We start from the raw sequence: 13,719 nt of genomic DNA, 5'->3' as shown, positions 1-13,719 counted from the left end.
ATGGACATAGATATTAGATGATAAATCAGTTCCAACCTAAAAAAACCTCATATTCGTTAACTTGTTTTAGTGGATGGAGAACATCCCTGTGTATATGAGCAGTGATGCCTCCTGTATGCATCACCGATCACTTGTATCTCAACCACAGAAGCAGCAGAACGTTCAACACAGCACAAGACACTACAGTCAGAGAAGTAGCGATGTGAGCGTCCATGCAAACAGTACTATATGCATCACTGCTCAAGGCCTTATTCCAACCAGCAGTCTCCATAGCCAGAAAACTGTGAGAAGATCCAGACAACATGTAATGTCTATGGTCGGCTTTATCCTGTCATCTCCACCTTTCTCATTCCACAAGTATAAAGCATATAATACTGTAGGATAAAACAAGACTGAACACAAGAGCTTCACAGCCCTTCTACAGATCATAGGGAATATCTCCATCTACCTGATCCTGATCCTGTGGAAGAAGAGGACGGGGACACCTCTCTGCTGCTGTTCTCTTACTGGATCTGACTGTAGGGAACACATACAGAGACTGAATTCACTCTTTACAAGGTATCTGCCCGCAGAGCGGTTAACAGTCGGTACCCTGCCAATGCAGGAGTACCCAGGGTTTTTGCAGGGAGGTGCGGAAAGTGATGGCCACACACACCTCCCCTCGACCACCAGGAGGGGCACCCAGAAGGGCACCGCATCCTGACAAATCCTGTGGACACACAACACGCAAAAAGTGACACAGTGACAAAATTAAATAAATAAGTGAATGTGCACAGATATACTGCCCGGACATCCGGCCGGATCTATAAAAATTTCTCCGATCCTAGCCAGAAGGCCGGGAATCAATAGGTGAGTGCCACAAGGTGAAGAGATCATGGTGCCAGTGCTTCCACTGAGTGTGCCCATCCTTTCAGTGAGTTTTGGCACAGAGGGAACAGGTCACATCAGGGCAGCCATTCAGCTGGTGTTCGGGCACCATCCCCGGAACACCCGGTACACCTCTCCCCTCCATGTAGCCATCCATTCCCACCAGTCCAATACCGGCGTTTTGCGCTACCGACATAAACTGATAAGAACAGCAGTGTCACCTCTCCAGTCATCACCAGACCCCTCCATTACTGTATAATGTCCCAGCATTCCCAGCAGTGTCACCTCTCCAGTCATCACCAGACCCCTCCATTACTGTATAATGTCCCAGCATTCCCAGCAGTGTCACCTCTCCAGTCATCACCAGACCCCTCCATTACTGTATAATGTCCCAGCAGTGTCACCTCTCCAGTCATCACCAGACCCCTCCATTACTGTATAATGTCCCAGCAGTGTCACCTCTCCAGTCATCACCAGACCCCTCCATTACTGTATAATGTCCCAGCATTCCCAGCAGTGTCACCTCTCCAGTCATCACCAGACCCCTCCATTACTGTATAATGTCCCAGCAGTGTCACCTCTCTAGTCATCACCAGACCCCTCCATTACTGTATAATGTCCCAGCAGTGTCACCTCTCTAGTCATCACCAGACCCCTCCATTACTGTATAATGTCCCAGCATTCCCAGCAGTGTCACCTCTCCAGTCATCACCAGACCCCTCCATTACTGTATAATGTCCCAGCAGTGTCACCTCTCTAGTCATCACCAGACCCCTCCATTACTGTATAATGTCCCAGCATTCCCAGCAGTGTCACCTCTCCAGTCATCACCAGACTCCTCCATTACTGTATAATGTCCCAGCAGTGTCACCTCTCCAATCATCACCAGACCCCTCCATTACTGTATAATGTCCCAGCATTCCCAGCAGTGTCACCTCTCCAGTCATCACCAGACCCCTCCATTACTGTATAATGTCCCAGCAGTGTCACCTCTCCAGTCATCACCAGACCCCTCCATTACTGTATAATGTCCCAGCAGTGTCACCTCTCCAGTCATCACCAGACCCCTCCATTACTGTATAATGTCCCAGCATTCCCAGCAGTGTCACCTCTCTAGTCATCACCAGACCCCTCCATTACTGTATAATGTCCCAGCATTCCCAGCAGTGTCACCTCTCCAGTCATCACCAGACCCTCCATTACTGTATAATGTCCCAGCATTCCCAGCAGTGTCACCTCTCCAGTCATCACCAGACCCCTCCATTACTGTATAATGTCCCAGCAGTGTCACCTCTCCAGTCATCACCAGACCCCTCCATTACTGTATAATGTCCCAGCAGGGTCACCTCTCCAGTCATCACCAGACCCCTCCATTACTGTATAATGTCCCAGCATTCCCAGCAGTGTCACCTCTCCAGTCATCACCAGACCCCTCCATTACTGTATAATGTCCCAGCATTCCCAGCAGTGTCACCTCTCCAGTCATCACCAGACCCCTCCATTACTGTATAATGTCCCAGCATTCCCAGCAGTGTCACCTCTCCAGTCATCACCAGACCCTCCATTACTGTATAATGTCCCAGCAGTGTCACCTCTCCAGTCATCACCAGACCCCTCCATTACTGTATAATGTCCCAGCATTCCCAGCAGTGTCACCTCTCCAGTCATCACCAGACCCCTCCATTACTGTATAATGTCCCAGCAGTGTCACCTCTCCAGTCATCACCAGACCCCTCCATTACTATATAATGTCCCAGCATTCCCAGCAGTGTCACCTCTCAAGTCATCACCAGACCCCTCCATTACTGTATAATGTCCCAGCATTCCCAGCAGTGTCACCTCTCCAGTCATCACCAGACCTCTCCATTACTGTATAATGTCCCAGCAGTGTCACCTCTCCAGTCATCACCAGACCCCTCCATTACTGTATAATGTCCCAGCAGTGTCACCTCTCCAGTCATCACCAGACCCCTCCATTACTGTATAATGTCCCAGCATTCCCAGCAGTGTCACCTCTCCAGTCATCACCAGACCCCTCCATTACTGTATAATGTCCCAGCATTCCCAGCAGTGTCACCTCTCCAGTCATCACCAGACCCCTCCATTACTGTATAATGTCCCAGCATTCCCAGCAGTGTCACCTCTCCAGTCATCACCAGACCCCTCCATTACTGTATAATGTCCCAGCATTCCCAGCAGGGTCACCTCTCCAGTCATCACCAGACCCCTCCATTACTGTATAATGTCCCAGCATTCCCAGCAGTGTCACTTCTCCAGTCATCACCAGACCCCTCCATTACTGTATAATGTCCCAGCAGTGTCACCTCTCCAGTCATCACCAGACCCCTCCATTACTGTATAATGTCCCAGCATTCCCAGCAGTGTCACCTCTCCAGTCATCACCAGACCCCTCCATTACTGTATAATGTCCCAGCATTCCCAGCAGTGTCACCTCTCCAGTCATCACCAGACCCCTCCATTACTGTATAATGTCCCAGCATTCCCAGCAGTGTCACCTCTCCAGTCATCACCAGACCCCTCCATTACTGTATAATGTCCCAGCATTCCCAGCAGTGTCACCTCTCCAGTCATCACCAGACCCCTCCATTACTGTATAATGTCCCAGCAGTGTCACCTCTCCAGTCATCACCAGACCCCTCCATTACTGTATAATGTCCCAGCATTCCCAGCAATGTCACCTCTCCAGTCATCACCAGACCCCTCCATTACTGTATAATGTCCCAGCATTCCCAGCAGTGTCACCTCTCCAGTCATCACCAGACCCCTCCATTACTGTATAATGTCCCAGCATTCCCAGCAGTGTCACCTATCCAGTCATCACCAGACCCCTCCATTACTGTATAATGTCCCAGCATTCCCAGCAGTGTCACCTCTCCAGTCATCACCAGACCCCTCCATTACTGTATAATGTCCCAGCATTCCCAGCAGTGTCACCTCTCCAGTCATCACCAGACCCCTCCATTACTGTATAATGTCCCAGCAGGGTCACCTCTCCAGTCATCACCAGACCCCTCCATTACTGTATAATGTCCCAGCAGTGTCACCTCTCCAGTCATCACCAGACCCCTCCATTACTGTATAATGTCCCAGCATTCCCAGCAGTGTCACCTCTCCAGTCATCACCAGACCCCTCCATTACTGTATAATGTCCCAGCAGTGTCACCTCTCCAGTCATCACCAGACCCCTCCATTACTGTATAATGTCCCAGCATTCCCAGCAGGGTCACCTCTCCAGTCAGCAGCTCCATCATCTTGTTGATGAGTTCTAGGATCTTCTGTTCCTCCATTTCCTCATGTATCAGGGAGTGAGGTGGGGGCCCCGGGACTGGGCTCAGGGTTCTTCCCCATCCTTCCCACACAGGGGCCCGACAGCGCCCACTAGAGGACTTCTTCACTACTGTGTAATCCTGTGTATGGAGAGACACATTAATATCACTACATACATTCCCAGAATCCCTCACCTCTCCAGTCATATTCATCTATTACATAGATAAGAATGAGGTCATGTGACATCACTCCCAGAATCCCTCACCTCTCCAGTCATATCCATCTGTTATTACATAGATAAGAATGAGGTCATGTGACATCACTCCCAGAATCCCTCACCTCTCCAGTCATATCCATCTGTTATTACATTAATGAGAATAAGGTCATGTGACATCACTCCCAGAATCCCTCACCTCTCCAGTCATATCCATCTATTACATAGATAAAAATGAGGTCATGTGACATCATTCCCAGAATCCCTCACCTCTCCAGTTATATCCATCTATTACATAGATAAGAATGAGGTCATGTGACATCACTCCCAGAATCCCTCACCTCTCCAGTCATATCCATCTGTTATTACATTGATGAGAATGAGGAGGTCATGTGACATCACTCCCAGAATCCCTCACCTCTCCAGTCATATCCATCAGTTATTACATAGATAAGAATGAGGTCATGTGACATCACTCCCAGAATCCCTCACCTCTCCAGTAATCCGGAAGAGTATCTCTAGGGTGAGGTTTATGATCCTGTCGGCCATCTTGTTCCTGTCTCTCTCCATGGTTGATCAGGAAACTTCTCTTATATAGCAGATATCAGCAGAGGATCCTGGGTTGGAGAAACCTGAAGGGAAGAAGAGGATCCAGTGTAAAATTCCATATAAACCCGACCTTAGGACTCAGGTCAGAGGAGAGATAAGATGGCGGACACCACATGATCAGTATCTCCATACAGTCTCAGCTGTAGAGGGGGAGGAGTTGATTGTTTTGGGGCAGGTAAAGAGATTTATGACACTGTCCCATAGTAAAAGTCTCGGTTGCTCATAGCAACTAATCACAGCTCAGCTTTTATTTCTTATATTGCTCTGGTAAAATGAAAGCTGAGCTGTGATTGGTTGCTACGGGAAACAGAGAGAACCTAACTATAAGACATGCCCCCTGTGCCTATTAATCTGCCCCAAAAGTGAGCATATAAGGCAGTGATTCCCAACCAGGGTGCCTCCAGGTGTTGCAAAACTACAACTCCCAGCATGCCTGGACAGCCAAAGGCTGTCCAGGCATGCTGGGAGTTGTAGTTTTGTAACATCTGGAGGCACCCTGGTTGGAAAACACTGATATAAGGACTGGTCAGAAAGATGAGAATGAGGAGCTCAAGGCCGGGTTCACACACATTCATCCCGACATATACCGGGGTGCACAGAAGGCCACGCACTATAGTTAGTGATCATATTTGGGCCACTTGTCGCTTGTACACATTATTTTTCCTAGGCTCGGTAAGACAGCAGATAATAAATGTGTCCGAACTGGAAGTGTCCTAAACATAGTTACAAATCGAGGACATCTGAACTATTAAAGGGAATGGACCCCCCACTGTAATCACTTACCTGTCTGGTGTGTACTGCTATACAGTCACTGTAATCACTTACAAGTCTGGTGTGTACCGCTATACAGTCACTGTAATCACATACATGTCTGGTGTGTACCACTATAAGGTCACTGTAATCACTTACATGTCTGGTGTCTACTGCTATACAGTCACTGTAATCACTTACATGTCTGGTGTCTACTTCTATACAGTCACTGTAATCACTTACATGTCTGGTGTCTACTGCTATACAGTCACTGTAATCACATACATGTCTGGTGTGTACCACTATAAGGTCACTGTAATCACTTACATGTCTGGTGTCTACTGCTATACAGTCACTGTAATCACTTACATGTCTGGTGTCTACTTCTATACAGTCACTGTAATCACTTACATGTCTGGTGTGTACCACTATAAGGTCACTGTAATCACTTACATGTCTGATGTCTACTGCTATACAGTCACTGTAATCACTTACATGTCTGATGTCTACTGCTATACAGTCACTGTAATCACTTACATGTCTGGTGTCTACCGCTATACAGTCACTGTAATCACTTACATGTCTGGTGTCTACCGCTATACAGTCACTGTAATCCCTTACATGTCTGGTGTCTACTGCTATACAGTCATTGTAATCACTTACATGTCTGGTGTCTACTTCTATACAGTCACTGTAATCACTAACATGTCTGGTGTCTACCGCTATACAGTCACTGTAATCCCTTACATGTCTGGTGTCTACTGCTATACAGTCACTGTAATCACTTACATGTCTGGTGTCTACTGCTATACAGTCACTGTAATCACTTACTTGTCTGGTGTCTACTTCTATACAGTCACTGTAATCATTTACATGTCTGGTGTCTACTGCTATACAGTCACTGTAATCACTTACATGTCTGGTGTCTACCACTATACAGTCACTGTAATCACTTACATGTCTGGTGTCTACCACCTACACAGTCACTGTAATCACTTACATGTCTGGTGTCTACCACTATACAGTCACTGTAATCACTTACATGTCTGGTGTCTACCACCTACACAGTCACTGTAATCACTTACATGTCTGGTGTCTACCACCTACACAGTCACTGTAATCACTTACATGTCTGGTGTCTACCACTATACAGTCACTGTATGGGGGGATATTGATCATTGTATAGTGGGGTTCATTCAGTATCAGTAAGGACTCAGGGGATTGTTTGGTAACATGACGGTGAAGTCTTTTCTCCTTGTATAGAAATATTATTTGGTAACTGTGGCGTTGGTGAATTTTAATTCCACAGTTTATCAAGTGACAATGTACCACCAAGGTGATGTATCTAAGCTGCTGCGGGTTCAGTGCCCAATGCTTTCATATTAGTGTGATTTACATGTGGGATAGAGCATATAAAAGTTTACTATACTGCAAACAAAAGGTTCAGGCTCCTATAATACCACAATAAAAGGAAGAAAAGAAGCTCCAAGGGTCAATACTACTAAGCAGTGACCACACACACATACCTCCACCTGCAGCCTGTACAGAGCCCTGTACTTACCCTGTGCTTACACCACCTGCCATGATGTCACAGTCATGTGATCAGTCACATGGAGAAAGAGGAGGAGGAGTCACATGATCAGGGGCTGCTGCTCTTTTTTTTTTTTTAATCAACTTTATTGTAGGTGTAGCTGCAGTCTGCAACCAGACACTTAAATATTTCAGACCAGCTGTTTCCCTTCTGTGCAGCGACGGTCCTCTCCCCGCACCCCCTGCAACCTCAGTCCTCTCCCCACACACCCCCTGCATCCTCAGTCCTCTCCCCGCACACCCCCTGCAGCCTCAGTCCTCTCCCCACACACCCCCTGCAACCTCAGTCCTCTCCCCACACACCCCCTGCATCCTCAGTCCTCTCCCCACACACCCCCTGCAGCCTCAGTCCTCTCCCTACACACCCCCTGCAGCCTCAGTCCTCTCCCCACACACCCCCTGCAGCCTCAGTCCTCTCCCCACACACCCCCTGCAGCCTCAGTCCTCTCCCCACACACCCCCTGCAGCCTCAGTCCTCTCCCCACACACCCCCTGCAGCCTCAGTCCTCTCCCCACACACCCCCTGCAGCCTCAGTCCTCTCCCCGCACACCTCCTGCATCCTCAGTCCTCTCCCCGCACACCCCCTGCATCCTCAGTCCTCTCCCCGCACACCCCCTGCAGCCTCAGTCCTCTCCCCGCACACCTCCTGCATCCTCAGTCCTCTCCCCGCACACCCCCTGCATCCTCAGTCCTCTCCCCGCACACCCCCTGCAGCCTCAGTCCTCTCCCCACACACCCCCTGCATCCTCAGTCCTCTCCCCACACACCCCCTGCATCCTCAGTCCTCTCCCCACACACCCCCTGCATCCTCAGTCCTCTCCCCACACACCCCCTGCATCCTCAGTCCTCTCCCCGCACACCCCCTGCATCCTCAGTCCTCTCCCCGCACACCCCCTGCATCCTCAGTCCTCTCCCCACACACCCCCTGCATCCTCAGTCCTCTCCCCACACACCCCCTGCATCCTCAGTCCTCTCCCCGCACACCCCCTGCAGCCTCAGTCCTCTCCCCGCACACCTCCTGCATCCTCAGTCCTCTCCCCACACACCCCCTGCAGCCTCAGTCCTCTCCCCACACACCCCCTGCAACCTCAGTCCTCTCCCCACACACCCCCTGCAGCCTCAGTCCTCTCCCCGCACACCTCCTGCATCCTCAGTCCTCTCCCCACACACCCCCTGCAACCTCAGTCCTCTCCCCACACACCCCCTGCAACCTCAGTCCTCTCCCCACACACCCCCTGCAGCCTCAGTCCTCTCCCTACACACCCCCTGCAGCCTCAGTCCTCTCCCTACACACCCCCTGCAGCCTCAGTCCTCTCCCTACACACCCCCTGCAGCCTCAGTCCTCTCCCCACACACCCCCTGCAGCCTCAGTCCTCTCTCCACACACCCCCTGCAACCTCAGTCCTCTCCCCGCACACCCCCTGCAGCCTCATTCCTCTCTCCACACACCCCCTGCAACCTCAGTCCTCTCCCCACACACCCCCTGCAACCTCAGTCCTCTCCCCACACACCCCCTGCATCCTCAGTCCTCTCCCCACACACCCCCTGCAGCCTCAGTCCTCTCCCCGGCAGCCTCAGTCCTCTCCCCACACACCCCCTGCAGCCTCAGTCCTCTCCCCACACACCCCCGGCAGCCTCAGTCCTCTCCCCACACACCCCTGCATCCTCAGTCCTCTCCCCGCACACCCCCTGCAGCCTCAGTCCTCTCCCCACACACCCCCTGCATCCTCAGTCCTCTCCCCGCACACCCCCTGCAGCCTCAGTCCTCTCCCCACACACCCCCTGCAGCCTCAGTCCTCTCCCCACACACCCCCTGCAGCCTCAGTCCTCTCCCCACACACCCCCTGCAACCTCAGTCCTCTCCCCACACACCCCCTGCAACCTCAGTCCTCTCCCCACACACCCCCTGCAACCTCAGTCCTCTCCCCACACACCCCCTGCATCCTCAGTCCTCTCCCCACACACCCCCTGCAGCCTCAGTCCTCTCCCCGCACACCCCCTGCATCCTCAGTCCTCTCCCCGCACACCTCCTGCATCCTCAGTCCTCTCCCCACACACCCCCTGCATCCTCAGTCCTCTCCCCGCACACCCCCTGCAGCCTCAGTCCTCTCCCCACACACCCCCTGCAACCTCAGTCCTCTCCCCACACACCCCCTGCATCCTCAGTCCTCTCCCCACACACCCCCTGCAGCCTCAGTCCTCTCCCCACACACCCCCTGCAGCCTCAGTCCTCTCCCCACACACCCCCTGCAGCCTCAGTCCTCTCCCCGCACACCTCCTGCATCCTCAGTCCTCTCCCCACACACCCCCTGCATCCTCAGTCCTCTCCCCGCACACCCCCTGCAGCCTCAGTCCTCTCCCCGCACACCTCCTGCATCCTCAGTCCTCTCCCCACACACCCCCTGCATCCTCAGTCCTCTCCCCGCACACCCCCTGCAGCCTCAGCCCTCTCCCCACACACCCCCTGCATCCTCAGTCCTCTCCCCACACACCCCCTGCATCCTCAGTCCTCTCCCCACACACCCCCTGCATCCTCAGTCCTCTCCCCACACACCCCCTGCATCCTCAGTCCTCTCCCCGCACACCCCCTGCATCCTCAGTCCTCTCCCCGCACACCCCCTGCATCCTCAGTCCTCTCCCCACACACCCCCTGCATCCTCAGTCCTCTCCCCACACACCCCCTGCATCCTCAGTCCTCTCCCCGCACACCCCCTGCAGCCTCAGTCCTCTCCCCGCACACCTCCTGCATCCTCAGTCCTCTCCCCACACACCCCCTGCATCCTCAGTCCTCTCCCCACACACCCCCTGCAGCCTCAGTCCTCTCCCCGCACACCTCCTGCATCCTCAGTCCTCTCCCCACACACCCCCTGCAACCTCAGTCCTCTCCCCACACACCCCCTGCAACCTCAGTCCTCTCCCCACACACCCCCTGCAGCCTCAGTCCTCTCCCTACACACCCCCTGCAGCCTCAGTCCTCTCCCTACACACCCCCTGCAGCCTCAGTCCTCTCCCTACACACCCCCTGCAGCCTCAGTCCTCTCCCCACACACCCCCTGCAGCCTCAGTCCTCTCTCCACACACCCCCTGCAACCTCAGTCCTCTCCCCGCACACCCCCTGCAGCCTCATTCCTCTCTCCACACACCCCCTGCAACCTCAGTCCTCTCCCCACACACCCCCTGCAACCTCAGTCCTCTCCCCACACACCCCCTGCATCCTCAGTCCTCTCCCCACACACCCCCTGCAGCCTCAGTCCTCTCCCCGGCAGCCTCAGTCCTCTCCCCACACACCCCCTGCAGCCTCAGTCCTCTCCCCACACCCCCCCGGCAGCCTCAGTCCTCTCCCCACACACCCCTGCATCCTCAGTCCTCTCCCCGCACACCCCCTGCAGCCTCAGTCCTCTCCCCACACACCCCCTGCATCCTCAGTCCTCTCCCCGCACACCCCCTGCAGCCTCAGTCCTCTCCCCACACACCCCCTGCAGCCTCAGTCCTCTCCCCACACACCCCCTGCAGCCTCAGTCCTCTCCCCACACACCCCCTGCAACCTCAGTCCTCTCCCCACACACCCCCTGCAACCTCAGTCCTCTCCCCACACACCCCCTGCAACCTCAGTCCTCTCCCCACACACCCCCTGCATCCTCAGTCCTCTCCCCACACACCCCCTGCAGCCTCAGTCCTCTCCCCGGCAGCCTCAGTCCTCTCCCCACACACCCCCGGCAGCCTCAGTCCTCTCCCCACACCCCCCCTGCAGCCTCAGTCCTCTCCCCACACACCCCTGGCAGCCTCAGTCCTCTCCCCGCACACCCCCGGCAGCCTCAGTCCTCTCCCCGCACACCCCCTGCAGCCTCAGTCCTCTCCCCGCACACCCCCTGCAACCTCAGTCCTCTCCCCACACACCCTCTGCATCCTCAGTCCTCTCCCCACACACCCCCTGCAGCCTCAGTCCTCTCCCCGGCAGCCTCAGTCCTCTCCCCACACACCCCCGGCAGCCTCAGTCCTCTCCCCACACACCCCTGGCAGCCTCAGTCCTCTCCCCGCACACCCCCGGCAGCCTCAGTCCTCTCCCCGCACACCCCCTGCAGCCTCAGTCCTCTCCCCGCACACCCCCTGCAACCTCAGTCCTCTCCCCACACACCCCCTGCATCCTCAGTCCTCTCCCCACACACCCCCTGCAGCCTCAGTCCTCTCCCCGGCAGCCTCAGTCCTCTCCCCACACACCCCCGGCAGCCTCAGTCCTCTCCCCACACACCCCTGGCAGCCTCAGTCCTCTCCCCGCACACCCCCGGCAGCCTCAGTCCTCTCCCCGCACACCCCCTGCAGCCTCAGTCCTCTCCCCGCACACCCCCTGCAGCCTCAGTCCTCTCCCCACACACCCCCTGCATCCTCAGTCCTCTCCACACACACCCCCTGCAGCCTCAGTCCTCTCCCCACACACCCCCTGCAGCCTCAGTCCTCTCCCCACACACCCCCTGCAGCCTCAGTCCTCTCCCCACACACCCCCTGCATCCTCAGTCCTCTCCCCACACACCCCCTGCATCCTCAGTCCTCTCTCCACACACCCCCTGCATCCTCAGTCCTCTCCCCACACACCTCCTGCAGCCTCAGTCCTCTCCCCACACACCCCCTGCAGCCTCAGTCCTCTCCCCACACACCCCCTGCAACCGCAGTCCTCTCCCCACACACCTCCTGCATCCTCAGTCCTCTCCCCACACACCCCCTGCATCCTCAGTCCTCTCCCCACACCCCCCCCCCTGCATCCTCAGTCCTCTCCCCACACCCCCCCCCCTGCATCCTCAGTCCTCTCCCCACACCCCCCCTGCAGCCTCAGTCCTCTCCCCGCACACCCCCTGCAACCTCAGTCCTCTCCCCACACACCTCCTGCAACCGCAGTCCTCTCCCCACACACCCCCTGCATCCTCAGTCCTCTCCCCACACACCTCCTGCAACCTCAGTCCTCTCCCCACACACACCCTGCAACCTCAGTCCTCTCCCCGCACACCTCCTGCAACCTCAGTCCTCTCCCCACACACCCCCTGCAACCTCAGTCCTCTCCCCACACACCCCCTGCAGCCTCAGTCCTCTCTCCACACACCCCCTGCAACCTCAGTCCTCTCCCCGCACACCCCCTGCAGCCTCAGTCCTCTCCCCGCACACCCCCTGCAGCCTCAGTCCTCTCCCCACACACCCCCTGCAGCCTCAGTCCTCTCCCCACACCCCCCCCCTGCATCCTCAGTCCTCTCCCCACACCCCCCCTGCAGCCTCAGTCCTCTCCCCGCACACCCCCTGCAACCTCAGTCCTCTCCCCACACACCTCCTGCAACCGCAGTCCTCTCCCCACACACCCCCTGCATCCTCAGTCCTCTCCCCACACACCTCCTGCAACCTCAGTCCTCTCCCCACACACACCCTGCAACCTCAGTCCTCTCCCCGCACACCTCCTGCAACCTCAGTCCTCTCCCCACACACCCCCTGCAACCTCAGTCCTCTCCCCACACACCCCCTGCAGCCTCAGTCCTCTCTCCACACACCCCCTGCAACCTCAGTCCTCTCCCCGCACACCCCCTGCAGCCTCAGTCCTCTCCCCGCACACCCCCTGCAGCCTCAGTCCTCTCCCCACACACCCCCTGCAGCCTCAGTCCTCTCTCCACACACCCCCTGCAACCTCAGTCCTCTCCCCACACACCCCCTGCAACCTCAGTCCTCTCCCCACACACCCCCTGCATCCTCAGTCCTCTCCCCACACACCCCCTGCAGCCTCAGTCCTCTCCCCGGCAGCCTCAGTCCTCTCCCCACACACCCCTGCAGCCTCAGTCCTCTCCCCACACACCCCCTGCATCCTCAGTCCTCTCCCCGCACACCCCCTGCAGCCTCAGTCCTCTCCCCACACACCCCCTGCATCCTCAGTCCTCTCCCCGCACACCCCCTGCAGCCTCAGTCCTCTCCCCACACACCCCCTGCAGCCTCAGTCCTCTCCCCACACACCCCCTGCAACCTCAGTCCTCTCCCCACACACCCCCTGCAACCTCAGTCCTCTCCCAGCACACCTCCTGCAACCTCAGTCCTCTCCCCACACACCCCCTGCAGCCTCAGTCCTCTCCCCACACACCCCCTGCATCCTCAGTCCTCTCCCCACACACCCCCTGCAACCTCAGTCCTCTCCCCACACACCCCCTGCATCCTCAGTCCTCTCCCCACACACCCCCGGCAGCCTCAGTCCTCTCCCCACACACCCCCTGCATCCTCAGTCCTCTCCCCACACACCCCCTGCATCCTCAGTCCTCTCCCCGCACACCCCCTGCAGCCTCAGTCCTCTCCCCGCACACCTCCTGCATCCTCAGTCCTCTCCCCACACACCCCCTGCAGCCTCAGTCCTCTCCCCACACACCCCCTGCAACCTCAG

The 13,719-nt window shown here is 56.0% G+C and overlaps 1 protein-coding gene across 3 annotated transcripts in view; it reads right to left on the bottom strand.

The window, feature by feature from the left end:
* The window catches only part of LOC130297337 (oocyte zinc finger protein XlCOF29-like), a 51,347-nt gene that overhangs the window by 25,700 nt on the left and 11,928 nt on the right, over positions 1–13,719 (bottom strand). For 2 of the 3 annotated variants that reach the window (XM_056549732.1, XM_056549738.1), the window contains exons 2-3: positions 4,862–5,001; positions 4,116–4,295 (exon numbers count right to left, since the gene is read on the bottom strand). In XM_056549732.1, the coding sequence (XP_056405707.1) occupies positions 4,116–4,295; positions 4,862–4,939 (258 nt within the window). In that variant the 5' untranslated portion in view covers positions 4,940–5,001. Of the gene's footprint in view, positions 1–522; positions 710–4,115; positions 4,296–4,861; positions 5,002–13,719 lie in introns of those variants that run through there. The other variant, XM_056549727.1, reaches the window with a different exon arrangement.

This window comes from Hyla sarda, chromosome 1, assembly GCF_029499605.1.
Source record: "Hyla sarda isolate aHylSar1 chromosome 1, aHylSar1.hap1, whole genome shotgun sequence".
Taxonomy (NCBI): Eukaryota; Metazoa; Chordata; class Amphibia; order Anura; family Hylidae; genus Hyla; species Hyla sarda.
Note: the sequence above shows the minus strand (reverse complement) of the source record. Positions and strands in the feature narration are given on the sequence as shown.